At 50.1% G+C, this 19940-nt stretch overlaps 1 protein-coding gene across 1 annotated transcript in view; it reads right to left on the reverse strand.

Moving 5' to 3' along the window:
- The window catches only part of LOC122944616 (inactive dipeptidyl peptidase 10-like), a 50236-nt gene extending 35301 nt beyond the window's left edge, over positions 1-14935 (reverse strand). Inside the window, exon 1 of the mRNA XM_044303077.1 lies at positions 14687-14935. Coding sequence (XP_044159012.1) covers positions 14687-14743 — 57 coding nt within the window. The 5' untranslated portion in view covers positions 14744-14935. The remainder of the gene's footprint in view (positions 1-14686) is intronic.
- Positions 14936-19940: the final 5005 nt, after the last annotated feature.

A 19940-nucleotide genomic window follows, 5' to 3' on the forward strand; every position in this document is an offset into this window, starting at 1 on the left:
CACAGAGCTATGGGGACTGGGTATTGCGGATGTGCTAGCGGCCATCTAGCATCCCATGTCCTCAGCTCTATACACAAAATCCAGGTTCCCTTTAATGTTTCTTGTGGACAGCCACACAGAATCGCCCACTCTCAGGTCCGGACCACTCATACTTCTCTTGTCTGCCCTACGTTTATACTTGTTGCCCATTTTTTTTAGATTAATTTGAATCTTCCACCAAATAGATAACGAAGAAGAGGAAAATTGTTCCTTTTCAGGTATACCAGAAGTTTCAGTACCAGAACATTTGCCAATTTGTGGATGGAACCCATATGCACCCAAAAAAACGGCAACTTATAACTGGATTCCTGTCTACGGTTATTTATAGCAAATTCAGCTAAAGACAAAAATGAAGACCACTCCTCCTGGTTCTCCAAGACAAAAAATCTCAAATAAGTCTCCAAATTCTGGTTAGTGCACTCAGTCTGTCCGTTTGACTGAGGGTGAAAGGCCGAAGAGAAGGACAATTGTACCCCCAGACGAGGACAGAACGCCTTACAGAATCTGAAAACAGTCCCTCTACCAGACACCACATCAGAGGGAATGCCGAGTAGCTTCACCATGTTGTTGACAAACACTTGTGCCAGAGTTTTAGCATTAGGCAGACCTGGTAATGCTATAAAGTGCAACATCTTACTGAAGAGATCAACAACCGCCAGAATCACAGTTTTTCTGAAGAATTCGGTAAATCTGTGATAAAGTCCATAGATAAAGGAGTCCAAGGTCGGGATGGGATGGGCAACGGGAGTAAAGATCCGGAAGGCCGAGTATGTGTCACCTTAGCACGTGCACAAGTACTACAGGCTGACACATAGTCCTCAACTCTAGGAAAGCTACGCGACAAAGCATGAGCCTTGACGTTCTTAACCCCAGGGCGATAGGTGACAACAAAATTAAATATGGTGAAAAACAACAACCATCTGGCCTGCCTTGGGTTCAGTCGTTTAACTGACTCCAGGTAAGTGAGATTTTTGTGATCAGTAATTACTGTAACGGGATGAATTACTCCTTCCAACCAATGGCACCATTACTCAAAAGCCAACTTAATAGCCGGCAATTCCCTATTCCCCACATCATAATTTCTTTCAGCAGTAGAGAGTTTCTTAGGGTACTTTCACACTTGCGTTGTTTGATTCCGGCAGGCAGTTCCGTTGCCTGAACTGACTGCCTGATCAGGCAAACTGTATGCAAACGGATGTCATTTTTTCTGACTGATCAGGCATTTTTCAGACTGATCAGGATCCTGATCAGTCTGAAAAATGCCTGATCAGTCAGAAAAATGCATTGCAATACCGGATCCGTTTTTCCGGTGTCATCAGGCAAAACGGATCAGTTTTTTCTTTTTTTCCTCATTTTTAAAGGTCTGCGCATGCGCAGACCGGAAGGACGGATCCGGCAATCCGGTATTTTGAATGCCGGATCCGGCACTAATACATTCCTATGGAAAAAAATGCCGGATCCGGCATTCAGGCAAGTCTTCAGTTTTTTTCGCCGGAGATAAAACCGTAGCATGCTACGGTTTTCTCTTTTGCCTGATCAGTCAAAATGACTGAACTGAAGACATCCTGATGCAAACTGAACGGATTGCTCTCCATTCAGAATGCATGGGGATATGCCTGATCAGTTCTTTTCCGGTATAGAGCCCCTGTGACGGAACTCTATGCCGGAAAAGAAAAACGCTAATGTGAAAGTAGCCTTAGAGAAGAAAGCACATGGGCGCCATTTACTAGGTAAAGAAACCTGTGACAAAACTGCTCCCACCCCTACCTCAGATGCGTCAACTTCCAAAATGAATGGTTGTGACACATCAGGTTGCACCAGTATAGGAGCAGAAGCAGAACATTCCTTTACCTGTAATGCCGCATCAGACCAGACATCCGAACCCTTTCTTGTCATGTCAGTCAAAGGTTTGACCATAGTCGAGCAGTTCAAAATAAATTTACAGTAGTAGTTGGTGGATCCCAAAAACCGCATAAGAGCTTTCAGATTTTCAGGTCGATCCCAGTCCAACACAGCACGGACCTTCTCAGGATCCATACGAAAACCTTTAGATGAGAGTAAGTAACCCAGGAATTGCACTTCCTGAACTGCAAATACACACTTCTCCATCTTAGCATACAATTTATTCTCTCTTAGGATATGTAACACCTGTCTCACATGATCCTGATGAGTTTCCATGTCCAACTTAGAGAACACTTTGGCACCAACATTCTGATTAAACAAGTCAGGAATCAAAGGAAGGGGGTACGGATCACGGACCGTAATACGATTGAGCTCACGGAAGTCCAGACATGGCCTAAGGGTTCCGTTTTTCTTCTTTACAAAGAAAAACCCCGCCGACACTGGGGACTTGGAAGGTCTAATATGTCCCTTAGCCAAACTCTCAACAATATACTCTAGCATGGCTGCTCTTTCGGGTTCAGAGAGGTTATATAACCTAGATTTGGGCAAATTCGCTCCAGGAATAAGATTGATACGACAATCATATTACCAATGTGGGGGTAACCCTTGGCAACGACACTCAGAAAATACATCAGAAAAATCTGAAATAAAAGAGAACAGTGTTTGTGGTCAAGACAGAAAGAGATGTTTTAAGACAGTTATCCATGTAATAATCACACCAAATTGATAATCTGTCTCGCTTGCCAGTCAATGGTAGGATTATGTTTGCTCAACCATGGTAAACCCAGAACCAATGGAGCAGGCAGACCCGCCAGCACAAAACACGAAATGAATTCCTGATTAAAATCACCTACTCTTAAACGGATGTCCTGCACCATCTGTGACAAACATTTCAGAGTAAGTGGTGCGGAGTCTATTGCGAACACCGAAATATTTTTCTCTAATGCACTTGTTGTCAACCCATGCATACGGACGAACTGACCATCAACCAGGTTAACTCCTGCCCCACTGTCAATAAGCACCTCAATTCCCACAGTTTTGGACTCTAGTGCCACCTCGGTAGACAGGAGAAATCCAGTACTACCAGTAAATGGCAAAGGTAAGTTATCTAAATCCCCACCCACACCACCAAGAGTGAGATGGGAAAACTTTTTCTTCTTGTTTTCACCTTGAACCAGAACGGAAGGACAAACATTAACAAAATATCCCCTTTTTCCACAGAAAAAACATACTCCCTTCTTAGGACTAACACTCTTGCCAGCAGGCCCAGAGGTAGCTCCCTCAAACTGCATAGGTTCGCCACCAGGCATAAACTCAGGAGTCTCATCTCCCAAGGTGTCAGAGGAAGCCACCACGTTATATGATAGTTTGTCCTGATAGCGAGGGACCTTTGATCTCAGGCATCTATCCATACGTGTGGCAAGGGACACGGCCGCTTCCAATGACTCAGGATTTTCATAAAAAGGCCAAGGTGTCCTCTCAGACAATCCCTGAAAGAATTGACTACGTAGAGCTGGATCATTCCATTCCGTATCCATAGCCCATCTCCTAAATTCAGAGCAATAAATCTCTGCAGAACACTCTACCTGTCTTAAACCACATAACTTGGTCTCAGCCAGGGAGATCCGATTCGGGTCATCGTAGATAAGACCTAGAGCTATGAAAAATTAATCTACCGACCGGAGGGACTGTGATCCGGTCGGCAGAAAAAAAGCCCAAGACGGGAGTGGACGTAACTTAAAGTACAACTTACACGACTCTCTGAAGCGAATGAAGTTGTCACTCCCCCCTCCCGAAAACCTGTCCGGAAGTGCAACCTTAGGTTCAGGACAGGCCTGGTAAGTACTACTGACACCAGCAGCCTGTGATCCCTGGATCTGCGTGTGGAGGTCGGCTACCTCCAAAGACAGACCTTACAATTGTCTAGCCAGTGTAGCGATAGGATCCATAGCCTCACTGACACAGACCAAAAACGACGGTTTGCTGCAGTTGATAATGTCATGGCACAGGGTAAATACACTCCACACTGAACACAAAAGGGAAGGGAAAAGGTATTAGGCCTGGAACCTATGCTAAGGGAAATGGTCACATCTAGTGAGTCCCTACCCCGAACCCTGACTGCTATTAGTATAAACAGACCTTGATGGTAGGAATGTTCATACGCAGGAACCTAAGCCAAATCTCACCCTAACAGGGCCCTGCAGATAGTGTCAGAACACGGATGGCGTATTCCTTCCCAGATGAAGGAATAAGAGACCCCCTCAGGCCTAATATCAGCAGGTAGGGGAAAACAACAAACAACAAAGAAGATACACTTAGCTTCCAGAAGTATGCGGACGAGCAGTAACTCAGAGCACCAACACCAGGACTTCCACAAACAAGGAGCTATCAACCACATAGCATGATGGTTGAGGCGGACTAAATAGAAGAGAAGGAATGACCACTTAATCTACACCTGATGTATGACAAGATGTATGGTCATCCCCAGCAACACAGAAAAGTGAAACCAAAGAGACTGTCAATCACGTGCAGCCAGTCTCCTCGATCTTCTAGTCCCTGTCACAGGTGGGACCGTGACAGCATTTATAACAGTAGGGGGCAGAGTGCTGTTGCATTGTATGTTTTGTTCTATGTTGTGTTTTCAGCCATGGCCACGTGCGCCTGGGCACTGGGATGTGCTGACTGAACCCTTTTTTTTCTTTGCGTTTGTGCTGGAGGTGTGGCTGACTCTCCTATTTGGTCGTGCACTCCTGGTTAGCTGGATTGCCTCATGGGCTGATTTCAATTAGCATGAGTATAAAGCTTAGTTTGCTCAGCATGCATGTTGGTACTTGTAGTCCAGCATGCAGGAGGAACCTACACCCCCTGAACTTCATGGTTGCGGTCATGGCACTTAACAGGTTGAACTTAGTGTTAGGTTCCCGTCTTACAGAGATCGCCTTGACGTGTGGCAGACGGGCTCAAATAATTTTGTACAAAATGATTTGCCAAGCATCTCTAATCTATAAGCAGAGCAAAAGCAATGTCATTCATTGTTGTTCTTTATTTGGTTTCCAGAGTTGCATTATATGTTTTGTTCTATAACCGTAGGGGGCAATATAAATACTGGGGGCACTTCAGGGTGAGTATTATAACAGTAGGGGGCTATATAAATACTGGGGGCACTTCAGGGTGAGTATTATAACAGTAGGGGGCTATATAAATACTGGGGGCACTTCAGGGTGAGTATTATAACAGTTGGGGCGATATAAATACTGGGGGCACCTCAGGATTAGCATTATAACAGTAGAGGAGAGTACAAATACTGGGGCCCTTCAGGGTGAGCATTATAACAGTTGGGGCGATATAAATACTGGGGGCACCTCCCGATTAGCATTATAACAGTAGAGGATGGGTATAAACACTGGGGGCCCTTCAGGGTGAGCATTCTAAGAGTAGGGGGCAGTATAAACACTGGGGGCCCTTCAGGGTGAGCATTCTAACAGTAGGGGGCAGTATAAATACTAGGGGAACTTCAGGGTGAGCATTCTAACAGTAGGGGGCAGTATAAATACTGGGGGAACTTCAGGGTGAGCATTCTTACAGTAGGGGGCAGTACAAATACTGGAGGCACTGTAGGGGAATTTTAAATACAGGGAACATTATGGGCGTTCTTATTACTACTGGGGATTGTATAGGAGTGACTTATAGATCTGCCTTACTACTACTGAACAATGACCCCGACCCTAAAACTGACCTGAACAATGACCCCGACCATAGAAGTGACCCGAAGAATAAGCTGACCCTAAAACTGACCCAAACAATGACCCTTGACCCTACAAGTGACCTGAACAATGACCCCGACCCTTAAACTAACCTGAGCAATAAGCTCGACCCTAAAACTGACCCGAGCAATAAGCCCGATCCTAAAACTGACCCGAGCAATAAGCCCGATCCTAAAACTGACCCGAGCAATAAGCCCGATCCTAAAACTGACCCGAGCAATAAGCCCGATCCTAAAACTGACCCGAGCAATAAGCCCGATCCTAAAACTGACCCGAGCAATAAGCTCGACCCTAAAACTGACCCGAGCAATAAGCTCGACCCTAAAACTGACCCGAGCAATAAGCTCGACCCTAAAACTGACCCGAGCAATAAGCTCGACCCTAAAACTGACCCGAGCAATAAGCCCGATCCTAAAACTGACCCGAGCAATAAGCTCGACCCTAAAACTGACCGGAGCAATAAGCTCGACCCTAAAACTGACCCGAGCAATAAGCTCGACCCTAAAACTGACCCGAGCAATAAGCCCGATCCTAAAACTGACCTGAGCTATAAGCTCGACCCTAAAACTGACCCGAGCAATAAGCCCGATCCTAAAACTGACCTGAGCTATAAGCTCGACCCTAAAACTGACCCGAGCAATAAGTTCGACCCTAAAACTGACCTGAGCAATAAGCCTGATCCTAAAACTGAGTTGAACAATGACTCTGACCCTACAAGTGACCTGAACAATGACCCTGACCCTACAAGTGACCTGAACAATGACCCTGACCCTACAAGTGACCTGAACAATGACCCTGACCCTACAAGTGACCTGAACAATGACCCTGACCCTACAAGTGACCTGAACAATGACCCTGACCCTACAAGTGACCTGAACAATGACCCTGACCCTACAAGTGACCTGAACAATGACCCTGACCCTACAAGTGACCTGAACAATGACCCTGACCCTACAAGTGACCTGAACAATGACCCTGACCCTACAAGTGACCTGAACAATTACCCTGACCCTACAAGTGACCTGAACAATGACCCTGACCCTACAAGTGACCTGAACCCCGACCCTAAATGGAATCTTTATTTGATTTTAAATAACCACAAACGGCGCTCATAGAGCAGTATCATTTGGTGATACTCGGGAGAGGAAGAAACTGTTGGTCCACTCGTCTGGTGGGACCTCCTCTACTGATGCAGGATCCCTACAAGAGCCAGATTCTTCCTCCCGGGCCAAAGGACCCACTTTAAAGCCCATCTTGGCCCCCAATGGTATCAGATAAAGCTTGAAATATGCAGCATCCAGATGTCTGTGCTCAGCATTTTACAGAACGGTAACACTACAGTTTTTTAATCCACTGTAACAAAGAAGAATCTAAATTAGAGTGTCAGCTTATCTGCACGGCTCTTATGAATGCTGTCACCTGCAGTACGTGGGGCGCACGGTACAGCAACTACAGAAGCGTCAAAACAAACATGGCTCCAACTGCAGTAAAAGGTTCATAAAACGGCTGGGAAGTTATGTGCAAACTCAGCAGCACTACTCCTAACGGACTCATGTCCAAAGTCATCCGACGACATGCTGGACTGCTACCAGCAGTCACCCTGCCGACCCCATCTACACGGCAGGTGGACATAACCCCAGGACAGCCTAGATAATTCCAAGGACCTTAGCAGATATACTTTCATCAGAACCTCGTCATTATCTATCACATCAGTCTACGTCACCTTGTGTCTGTGGCTGCAGAGGGCTGCTATGTCCTGTCTGTTCCTCAGTGGGGTCATGGACATCTGCCGATTTATCATATTGTGTCAAATACAGAACCAAATCAAAGAAATGAGTCACAAAGTCCTGGAGGACAATGCTCGGATATCACATGTCTGTGAGCAGTAAAAGTATGTGAACCTTTTGGCTCAGCAGATAATGCCTCCTCAATCAATGGGATGACAATCAGCAGGTGTGAGTGGGCGACCTGTGTTATGTAACGAAGTCTGATCTCCACATGTCTGTGGAAGTAAATCACAGCAGTAACAAAGGAGATTCCTGAGGACCTCAGAAGAAGAGTTGTTGATGCTCATCAGGCTGGAAAAGGTCCAAAAACCATCTGTAAAAAGTCTGGATGCCACAGTCAGACAGATTGTGTACAAATGGAGGAAAATCTAGACCATTATTATTACACCCCACCACCACTAGGAGAGGTTGACCAACTAAGATCACGCCAAGAATAAGGCGTGTAATAGACAACAAGATCACAAAGGAACCCAAGGAAACCTGTAGAACTGTTCATGAGTCCACTATCAGGAGGACACTGAACCACAATGGTGTGCATGATAAGACTGCAAAGAGAAAGACGCTACTCTCCAAAAATAACATTGCTGCTCGTGTGCAGTTTCTAAAGTCACCTGGAAAAGGCAAAAGGTTATTAAACAATGTGGACAGATAAGACCAGACTAGAACTTACTGGTGTAAATTACATAGACAGATAGGAGATTGCCAGGTACAGCACATCTATCTTTCTGTCTGCGCATGTGCACAACCTGACATTGATCTACATCAGGTGATCGTCGCCACAGGCTATTAATTTATTCTCTGAGCTTGTCTTAAAGGGGTTGTCCAACCGTTAATATTGATGTCCTATCGTTAAGACAGCTTCCCATCAGGCCTGCCGGCCAGGAGGCTGTGTTCATGGAGACTCTTAAGTATATATGAGAGGCTCGTGGACAGCGGTATATGGACCACAGCCTCCTATTCCAGAAAACCAGCATATACCTACTAGTAAATGAGCCCCCGCCGCAGGCAGGGACTGCATAGGAACTATTGTGCAGCAGCTCGGTACCCCTCCTGAGGACAGAGGCTGCCTCACACTGCATCTGGGTCCTCCAATCCTCGCCCGAAAGAGCCGTTGCATGGACGGGAGAGCACACTCACAGTCTTTAACTTCGCAAGTGCCACCGTCACATTGGACCACAGAGGAGTTAAATGTCTGCGATCGACGTTCTCGTTAACGTAAAGATGGGGCATATTGGCCTCCAGGTTCATGTGCTCTCATTGTGTACATTTCTAAACGTCGCTGTCAGCAGTATACTTCTGTATCAACAATCGGCCATCAAGGACTTCCAGAACCATCACCATGCAAGATAAACAGGAAAGAATCGCCCTGCTGAAAGGCAAAAAGGCCAGCTCTACTGACAGCAACCTGCCAGAGATGATTAAATACAGCCCCCCATATATTCACGCTGCATGGCGGGACACTTCCCCCAAGACTGGAACCAAGAAACCCATCTACAAGAATGGGGACCAATATGATCCAGCCAATTACAGAGGGATCTGCGTCACCAGCACTCTGAGGAACTGTTCAACAGCATCATCAATAGAAGAAGACTCACAAAACACAAGGTCCTCTACAAAAGCTAAGCCGGGTTCATGCCAAACCACCGCACCACTGACCATATCAACATCCTGCATAGTCTCATCAAGACACACGTCCACAACACCAAATGTGCCAAAATATTTGCCTATTTGCTGGACTTTAAAAAGGTGTTTGACTCAATGTGTCACCCGGGGCTGTTCCTGAAACTCTTGGAGAGCAGAATAGGGGGGAGAACATATGTCGTCATCAAGAGCTCATACACCAGGAACCAATGCAGCATGAAGGTGAACTGGAAGATGAAATAATATTTCCAGCAGACCCGAGGGGTTAGGCAGGGCTGCAGCCTGAGCCCAACACTCTTGAAAATCTACTTCAATGAACTAGCTTCAGCTGTGGAGGCCTCCTCAGCACCAGGCCTTCCCCTGCATGACTGCAAGGTGAAGATCCTGCTGTATGCTGATGACCTCCTGCTTCTGTCCCCAACAGAGAGAGGCCTTCAAGACAGCCTGGCAGCACTGGAAAAATTCAGCACCACATGGGCAATACCCATCAATCCAAAGAAGACCAAAGTCATGGTGTTGCAGAGAAGGCCAAAATAAAGCCCCCATTTCTTACTTCACATTAAATGGCTCCACACTGGAGAAAACCAACAGCTACATCTACCTTGGGCTGGAGCATCAAAGCAGCAACAGAAACCCTGAAAGGAAAATCCTGCAGAACCTTCTACTCCATCAGAAAGCAATTGTACCATCTCAAACCACTAGTGAGGGTCTGGCTGAAAATATTTGATGGCGTCATCACCCCGACACTGCTGTATGGCAGTGAGGTTTGGGGCCCGGCCACCTACCTAGAACAGTCAAAGTGGGACTCCAGTCTAACAGAGACCTTCTATCTTGAGATCTGCAAATCCCTCCTCCAAGTCCATTGCAGCAACTCAAGCATGGCGTGCTGGGCAGAGCTGGGCAGGTTTCCACTATGGATGACCATGCAGAAGAGGGAGATATGATTCTGGGAGCACAAACTGGGCAGCAGCCCGGGCTCTTACCACCACCAAGCCTGGCTGAGCCACCACAGGGCCCAGAGCTGACCCTGTGCTCTCCAAACCTGCAACAAGCCCTGAACAAAGCACAAATAAAGGGGGTCATAGAGGGCCACTGACTATTATATACCCCCTATACTGCCCCTACCAAACAACCCCTCTGCTGTGCACTACAACATAGACTATTATACCCCTATACTGCCCCTACAACCCCACCCCACCCCTCTACTGCCCACTACTCCATGGACTATTATACCCCTATACTTCCCCTACAACCCACCCATCTACTGCCCACTACACCATAGAATATTATACCTATACTGCCCCTACAACCCCACCCCTCTACTGCTCAAAGCACTATGGAATAGTATACCCCTATACTGCCCCTACAACCCCACCCCACCCCTCTACTGCCCACTACTCCATGGACTATTATACCCCTATACTTCCCCTACAACCCACCCATCTACTGCCCACTACACCATAGAATATTATACCTATACTGCCCCTACAACCCCACCCCTCTACTGCTCAAAGCACTATGGAATAGTATACCCCAATACTGCCCCTACAACCGCACTCCACCACTGCCTACTAAACCATGGAATAGTATACCCCTATACTGCCTCTACAATCCCACCGCTCTACTGCCAACTACACCATGGAATAGTATACCCCAATACTGCCCCTACAACCGCACTCCCTCACTGCCTACTACACCATGGAATAGTATACCCCTATACTGCCCCTACAACCCCACCCCTCCACTGCACACTACACCATGGACTATTATAGCCCAATACTGCTTCTATAACCCCACCCCTTTACTATTCACTACACTATAAAAATAGTATACCCCTATACTGCTTCTATAACCCCACCCCTCTACACCATGGAATAGTATACACCTATACTGCCCCTACAACCCCACCCCACCCCTCTATTGCCTACTACACCATGGAAAAGTAGACCCCTCTACTGCCCCTACAACCCCACCCCTCTACTGCCTACTACACCATGAAATAGTATACCCCTATACTGCCCCTACAACCCCACCCCTCTACTGCCTACTACACCATGGACTATTATAGCCCAATACTGCTTCTATAACCCCACCCCTTTACTATTCACTACACTATAAAAATAGTATACCCCTATACTGCTTCTATAACCCCACCCCTCTACACCATGGAATAGTATACCCCTATACTGCCCCTACAACCCCACCCCACCCCTCTATTGCCTACTACACCATGGAAAAGTAGACCCCTCTACTGCCCCTACAACCCCACCACTCTACTGCACACTACACCATGAAATAGTATACCCCTATACTGCCCCTACAACCCCACCCCTCTACTGCCTACTACACCATGGAATAGTATACCCCTATACTGCCTCTACAATCCCACCGCTCTACTGCCAACTACACCATGGACTATTATAGCCCAATACTGCTTCTATAACCCCACCCCTTTACTATTCACTACAATATGAAATAGTATACCCCTATACTGCCCCTACAACCCCACCACTGCCCACTACACCATGGAATAGTATACCCCTATACTGCCCCTACAACCCCACCGCTCTACTGCCAACTACACCATGGAATAGTATACCCCTATACTGCCCCTATAACCCCACCCCTCTACTGCACACTACACCATGGACTATTATAGCCCAATACTGCTTCTATAACCCCACCCCTTTACTATTCACTACACTATAAAAATAGTATACCCCTTTACTGCTTCTATAACCCCACCCCTCTACACCATGGAATAGTATACCCCTATACTGCCCCTACAACCCCACCCCACCCCTCTATTGCCTACTACACCATGGAAAAGTAGACCCCTCTACTGCCCCTACAACCCCACCACTTGACTGCCCACTACACCATGGATTATTATACCCTTACTCTGCCCCTACAACCCCACCCCTCTACTGCCGACTACTCCATGGACTATTATACCCCTATACTTCCCCTACAACCCACCCATCAACTGCCCACTACACCATAGAATATTATACCTATACTGCCCCTACAACCCAACCCCTCTACTGCTCAAAGCACTATGGAATAGTATACCCCTATACTGCCCCTACAACCGCACTCCACCACTGCCTACTACACCATGGAATAGTATACCCCTATACTGCCCCTACAATCCCACCGCTCTACTGCCAACTACACCATGGACTATTATAGCCCAATACTGCTTCTATAACCCCACCCCTTTACTATTCACTACACCATGGAATAGTATACCCCTATACTGCCCCTACAACCGCATCCATCTACTGCCCACTATGCCATGGAATATTATACCCCAATACTGCCCCTATAACCCCACCCCTCTACTGAAGACTACACCATTGACCATTATACCACCATACTGCCCCTAACACCCCACCCCTCTACTGCCCACTACACCATGGAATATTATACCCCTATACTGCCCCTACAACCCCACCCTCTACTGCCCACTACACCATGGACTATTATACCCCTCTACTGCCCACTACTCCATGGACTATTACACCCTCTACTGCCCACTACTCCATGGACCATTATACCCCCATGCTGCCCACTACACCATGGACCATTACACCCTCTACTGCCCACTACTCCATGGACTATTACACCCTCTACTGCCCACTACTCCATGGACCATTATACCCCCATGCTGCCCACTACACCATGGACTATTGCACCCCCATGCTGCCCACTACACCATGGACCATTATACCCCTCTACTGCCCACTACTCCATGGACTATTATACCCCCCTACTGCCCACTACACCATGGACTATTATACCCTCTACTGCCCACTACTCCATGGACCATTATACCCCCATGCTGCCCACTACTCCATAGACCATTATACCCCCATGCTGCCCACTACTCCATGGACTATTATACCCCCATGCTGCCCACTACTCCATAGACCATTATACCCCCATGCTGCCCACTACAACATGGACCATTATACCCCCATGCTGCCCACTACTCCATGGACTATTATACCCCCATGCTGCCCACTACTCCATAGACCATTATACCCCCATGCTGCCCACTACTCCATGGACCATTATACCCCCATGCTGCCCACTACTCCATGGACCATTATACCCCCATACTGCCCACTACTCCATGGACCATTATACCCCCATGCTGCCCACTACTCCATGGACCATTATACCCTCATGCTGCCCACTACAACATGGACCATTATACCCTCATGCTGCCCACTACTCCATAGACCATTATACCCCCATGCTGCCCACTACAACATGGACCATTATACCCTCATGCTGCCCACTACTCCATGGACCATTATACCCCCATGCTGCCCACTACTCCATAGACCATTATACCCCCATGCTGCCCACTACAACATGGACCATTATACCCCCATGCTGCCCACTACTCCATGGACTATTATACCCTCATACTGCCCACTACTCCATGGACCATTATACCCTCTACTGCCACTACAACATGGACCATTATACCCCCATGCTGCCCACTACTCCATGGACCATTATACCCCCATGCTACCCACTACTCCATGGACCATTATACCCTCTACTGCCCACTACTCCATAGACCATTATACCCACATGCTGCCCACTACTCCATAGACCATTATACCCCCATGCTGCCCACTACTCCATGGACCATTATACCCCCATGCTGCCCACTACTCCATGGACCATTATACCCCCATGCTGCCCACTACTCCATGGACCATTATACCCCCATGCTGCCCACTACTCCATAGACCATTATACCCCCATGCTGCCCACTACTCCATGGACCATTATACCCCCATGCTGCCCACTACTCCATGGACCATTATACCCCCATGCTGCCCACTACTCCATGGACCATTATACCCCCATGCTGCCCACTACTCCATGGACCATTATACCCCCATGCTGCCCACTACTCCATAGACCATTATACCCCCATGCTGCCCACTACTCCATGGACTATTATACCCCATGCTGCCCACTAATCCATGGACCATTATACCCCCATGCTGCCCACTACTCCATGGCCATTATACCCCCATGCTGCCCACTACTCCATAGACCATTATACCCCCATACTGCCCACTACTCCATGGACCATTATACCCCCATACTGCCCACTACTCCATAGACCATTATACCCCCATGCTGCCCACTACTCCATGGACTATTATACCCCATGCTGCCCACTAATCCATGGACCATTATACCCCCATGCTGCCCACTACTCCATGGCCATTATACCCCCATGCTGCCCACTACTCCATAGACCATTATACCCCCATGCTGCCCACTACTCCATGGACCATTATACCCCCATGCTGCCCACTACTCCATGGACCATTATATATTATTTCTTGCAGAATGTCGCACTCGGAGGCGACACATTGATAGAATGGAGATGTGAGATGGATGGAGTCATACAGGGGGTCTCTGGGGTGGGGGAGGGGAGCATGCTCGCCATGGTAGGGGCAGGAGCTGTTGATGCCGGGTGCTGACAGCTGTCGGATGCTGAGGGTAGTAGTCGGTTACCTGCTCCTGGGGGGGGTTGGCCCTGCTGATGGCTGGCTGCTCCTTCATGGCTGTCATACTGCGGGTGAGGAGAAGCTGCTCGGTGGTCCCTCCGGTTCTGCCTTACATGGGGGTCATTCCCCGGGGACGGGTGTGGGGGGCTGCTCCGGGGGCTCTGCAGTCAGTGTGGGGAACCCTGGGGATAATCTGCAGCATTCTGCAGCACGTCACATCCAGCCGCTCTCATCCACAGCCTGACACTGAGCATCAGCCTCCCCCCCCCCCCCTCCTCCTCCTCCTCCACTGCCCCTCCCCCAGTATGACGGCTGCTGCCCACAGCTCCCAGTCTACAGGGCCTGCCACCAGTATACACCGTGTACCCAGTGTACAGGGCCTGCCACCAGTATATACCGTGTACCCAGTGTACAGGGCCTGCCACCAGTATATACCATGTACCCAGTGTACAGCACCTGCCACCAGTATACACCGTGTACCCAGTGTACAGGGCCTGCCACCAGTATATACCGTGTACCCAGTGTACAGGGCCTGCCACCAGTATACACCGTGTACCCAGTGTACAGGGCCTGCCACCAGTATACACCGTGTACCCAGTGTACAGGGCCTGCCACCAGTATATACCGTGTACCCAGTGTACAGGGCCTGCCACCAGTATATACCGTGTACCCAGTGTACAGGGCCTGCCACCAGTATACACCGTGTACCCAGTGTACAGGGCCTGCCACCAGTATATACCGTGTACCCAGTGTACAGGGCCTGCCACCAGTATATACCGTGTACCCAGTGTACAGCACCTGCCACCAGTATATACCGTGTACCCAGTGTACAGGGCCTGCCACCAGTATATACCATGTACCCACTGTACAGCACCTGCCACCAGTATACACCGTGTACCCAGTGTACAGGGCCTGCCACCAGTATATACCGTGTACCCAGTGTACAGGGCCTGCCACCAGTATACACCGTGTACCCAGTGTACAGGGCCTGCCACCAGTATACACCGTGTACCCAGTGTACAGCACCTGCCACCAGTATATACCGTGTACCCAGTGTACAGGGCCTGCCACCAGTATATACCATGTACCCAGTGTACAGGGCCTGCCACCAGTATATACCGTGTACCCAGTGTACAGCGCCTGCCACCAGTATATACCGTGTACCCAGTGTACAGGGCCTGCCACCAGTATATACCGTGTACCCAGTGTACAGGGCCTGCCACCAGTATACACCGTGTACCCAGTGTACAGGGCCTGCCACCAGTATACACCGTGTACCCAGTGTACAGCACCTGTCACCAGTATACACCGTGTACCCAGTGTACAGGGCCTGCCACCAGTATATACCGTGTACCCAGTGTACAGGGCCTGCCACCAGTATATAACAGTGTACCCAGTGTACAGGGCCTGCCACCAGTATACACCGTGTACCCAGTGTACAGCGCTTGCCTCCAGTATACACCGTGTACCCAGTGTACAGGGCCTGCCACCAGTATATACCGTGTACCCAGTATACAGGGCCTGCCACCAGTATATACCGTGTACCCAGTGTACAGGGCCTGCCACCAGTATATACCGTGTACCCAGTGTACAGGGCCTGCCACCAGTATATACCATGTACCCAGTGTACAGGGCCTGCCACCAGTATATACCGTGTACCCAGTGTACAGGGCCTGCCACCAGTATATACCGTGTACCCAGTGTACAGGGCCTGCCTCCAGTATATAACAGTGTACCCAGTGTACAGGGCCTGCCACCAGTATATACCGTGTACCCAGTCTACAGGGCTTGCCACCAGTATATACCGTGTACCCAGTGTACAGGGCCTGCCACCAGTATATACCGTGTACCCAGTGTACAGCGCCTGCCACCAGTATATACCGTGTACCCAGTGTACAGGGCCTGCCACCAGTATACACCGTGTACCCAGTCTACAGGGCCTGCCACCAGTATACACCGTGTACCCAGTGTACAGGGCCTGCCACCAGTATACACCGTGTACCCAGTGTACAGGGCCTGCCACCAGTATACACCGTGTACCCAGTGTACAGGGCCTGCCACCAGTATACACCGTGTACCCAGTGTACAGCGCCTGCCACCAGTATACACCGTGTACCCAGTGTACAGCGCCTGCCACCAGTATACACCGTGTACCCAGTGTACAGCGCCTGCCACCAGTATACACCGTGTACCCAGTGTACAGCGCCTGCCACCAGTATACACCGTGTACCCAGTGTACAGGGCCTGCCACCAGTATACACCGTGTACCCAGTGTACAGGGCCTGCCACCAGTATACACCGTGTACCCAGTGTACAGGGCCTGCCACCAGTATATACCGTGTACCCAGTGTACAGCGCCTGCCTCCAGTATATACCGTGTACCCAGTGTACAGCGCCTGCCACCAGTATATACCGTGTACCCAGTGTACAGGGCCTGCCACCAGTATATACCGTGTACCCAGTGTACAGCGCCTGCCTCCAGTATATACAGTGTACCCAGTGTACAGCGCCTGCCTCCAGTATATACAGTGTACCCAGTGTACAGCGCCTGCCACCAGTATATACCGTGTACCCAGTGTACAGGGCCTGCCACCAGTATACACCGTGTACCCAGTGTACAGCACCTGCCACCAGTATATACCGTGTACCCAGTGTACAGGGCCTGCCACCAGTATATACCATGTACCCAGTGTACAGGGCCTGCCACCAGTATATACCGTGTACCCAGTGTACAGCGCCTGCCTCCAGTATATACCGTGGACCCAGTGTACAGGGCCTGCCACCAGTATATAAACGTGTACCCAGTGTACAGCACCTGCCACCAGTATACACCGTGTACCCAGTGTACAGGGCCTGCCACCAGTATACACCGTGTACCCAGTGTACAGGGCCTGCCACCAGTATACACCGTGTACCCAGTGTACAGGGCCTGCCACCAGTATATACCGTGGACCCAGTGTACAGCGCCTGCCTCCAGTATACACCGTGTACCCAGTGTACAGGGCCTGCCACCAGTATATACCGTGTACCCAGTGTACAGGGCCTGCCACCAGTATACACTGTGTACCCAGTGTACAGGGCCTGCCACCAGTATATAACAGTGTACCCAGTGTACAGCACCTGCCACCAGTATACACCGTGTACCCAGTGTACAGGACCTGCCACCAGTATATACCGTGTACCCAGTGTACAGGGCCTGCCACCAGTATACACTGTGTACCCAGTGTACAGGGCCTGCCACCAGTATATAACAGTGTACCCAGTGTACAGCACCTGCCACCAGTATACACCGTGTACCCAGTGTACAGGGCCTGCCACCAGTATATACCGTGTACCCAGTGTACAGGGCCTGCCACCAGTATACACTGTGTACCCAGTGTACAGGGCCTGCCACCAGTATATAACAGTGTACCCAGTGTACAGCACCTGCCACCAGTATACACCGTGTACCCAGTGTACAGGACCTGCCACCAGTATATACCGTGTACCCAGTGTGCAGCGCCTGCCACCAGTATACACCGTGTACCCAGTCTACAGCACCTGCCACCAGTATATACCGTGTACCCAGTGTACAGGGCCTGCCACCAGTATACACCGTGTACCCAGTGTACAGGGCCTGCCACCAGTATATAACCGTGTACCTAGTGTACAGCTCCTGCCACCAGCCTTACGCCTTATCTCAGGGAGAAGACCTGGAGGCCAGCCTTACGTCTCGTCTCAGGGAGAAGACCTGGAGGCCAGCCTTACGCCTCGTCTCAGGGAGAAGACCTCGAGGCCAGCCTTACGCCTCTTCTCAGGGAGAAGACCTGGAGGTCAGCCTTACGCCTCGTCTCAGGGAGAAGCCTGGGAGGCCGGCCCTACGCCTCTTCTCAGGGAGAAGACCTGGAGGCCAGCCTTACGTCTCGTCTCAGGGAGAAGACCTGGAGGCCAGCCTTACGCCTCGTCTCAGGGAGAAGACCTGGAGGCCAGCCTTACGCCTCTTCTCAGGGAGAAGACCTGGAGGTCAGCCTTACGCCTCGTCTCAGGGAGAAGCCTGGGAGGCCGGCCCTACGCCTCTTCTCAGGGAGAAGACCTGGAGGCCAGCCTTACGCCTCGTCTCAGGGAGAAGACCTGGAGGCCAGCCTTACGGCTCTTCTCAGGGAGAAGACCTGGAGGTCAGCCTTACGTCTCGTCTCAGGGAGAAGCCTGGGAGGCCGGCCCTACGCCTCTTCTCAGGGAGAAGACCTGGAGGCCAGCCTTACGCCTCGTCTCAGGGAGAAGACCTGGAGGCCAGCCTTACGCCTCTTCTCAGGGAGAAGACCTGGAGGCCAGCCTTACGTCTCGTCTCAGGAAGAAGACCTGGGGCCAGCCTTACGCCTCATCTCAGGGAGAAGACCTGGAGGCCAGCCTTACGCCTCGTCTCAGGGAGAAGCCTGGGAGGCCGGCCCTACGCCTCTTCTCAGGGAGAAGACCTGGAGGCCAGCCTTACGCCTCTTCTCAGGGAGAAGACCTGGAGGCCAGCCTCCAGTATACACCATGTACCCAGTGTACAGCGCCTGCCACCAGTATATACAGTGTACCTAGTGTACAGCTCCTGCCACCAGCCTTACGCCTTATCTCAGGGAGAAGACCTGGAGGCCAGCCTTACGTCTCGTCTCAGGGAGAAGACCTGGAGGCCAGCCTTACGTCTCGTCTCAGGGAGAAGACCTGGAGGCCAGCCTTACGCCTCGTCTCAGGGAGAAGACCTGGAGGCCAGCCTTACGCCTCGTCTCAGGGAGAAGACCTGGAGGCCAGCCTTACGCCTCGTCTCAGGGAGAAGACCTGGAGGCCAGCCTTACGCCTCGTCTCAGGGAGAAGACCTGGAGGCCAGCCTTACGCCTCGTCTCAGGGAGAAGGGAGAAGGGACTGATGAAATGAGAGTGAGTCTTGATGGGCCAGATGGATGGGCCCGTGGCTGGATTGGTAAAGGGCAGAGAGCTCCAGTCCGACTCAGACGCCAGCAAGGTGGAGGTGGAGTACTGGTTTGGGCTGGTATCATCAAAGATGAGCTTGTGGGGCCTTTTCGGGTTGAGGATGGAGTCAAGCTCAACTCCCAGTCCTACTGCCAGTTTCTGGAAGACACCTTCTTCAAGCAGTGGTACAGGAAGAAGTCTGCAAGGTAAGAAAAACATGATTTTCATGCAGGACAATGCTCCATCACACGTGTCCAAGTACTCCACAACGTGGCTGGCAAGAAAGGGTGTAAAAGAAGAAAATCTAATGACATGGCCTCCTTGTTCACC

This window comes from Bufo gargarizans, chromosome 8 (genome assembly GCF_014858855.1).
Source record: "Bufo gargarizans isolate SCDJY-AF-19 chromosome 8, ASM1485885v1, whole genome shotgun sequence".
Taxonomy (NCBI): domain Eukaryota; kingdom Metazoa; phylum Chordata; class Amphibia; order Anura; family Bufonidae; genus Bufo; species Bufo gargarizans.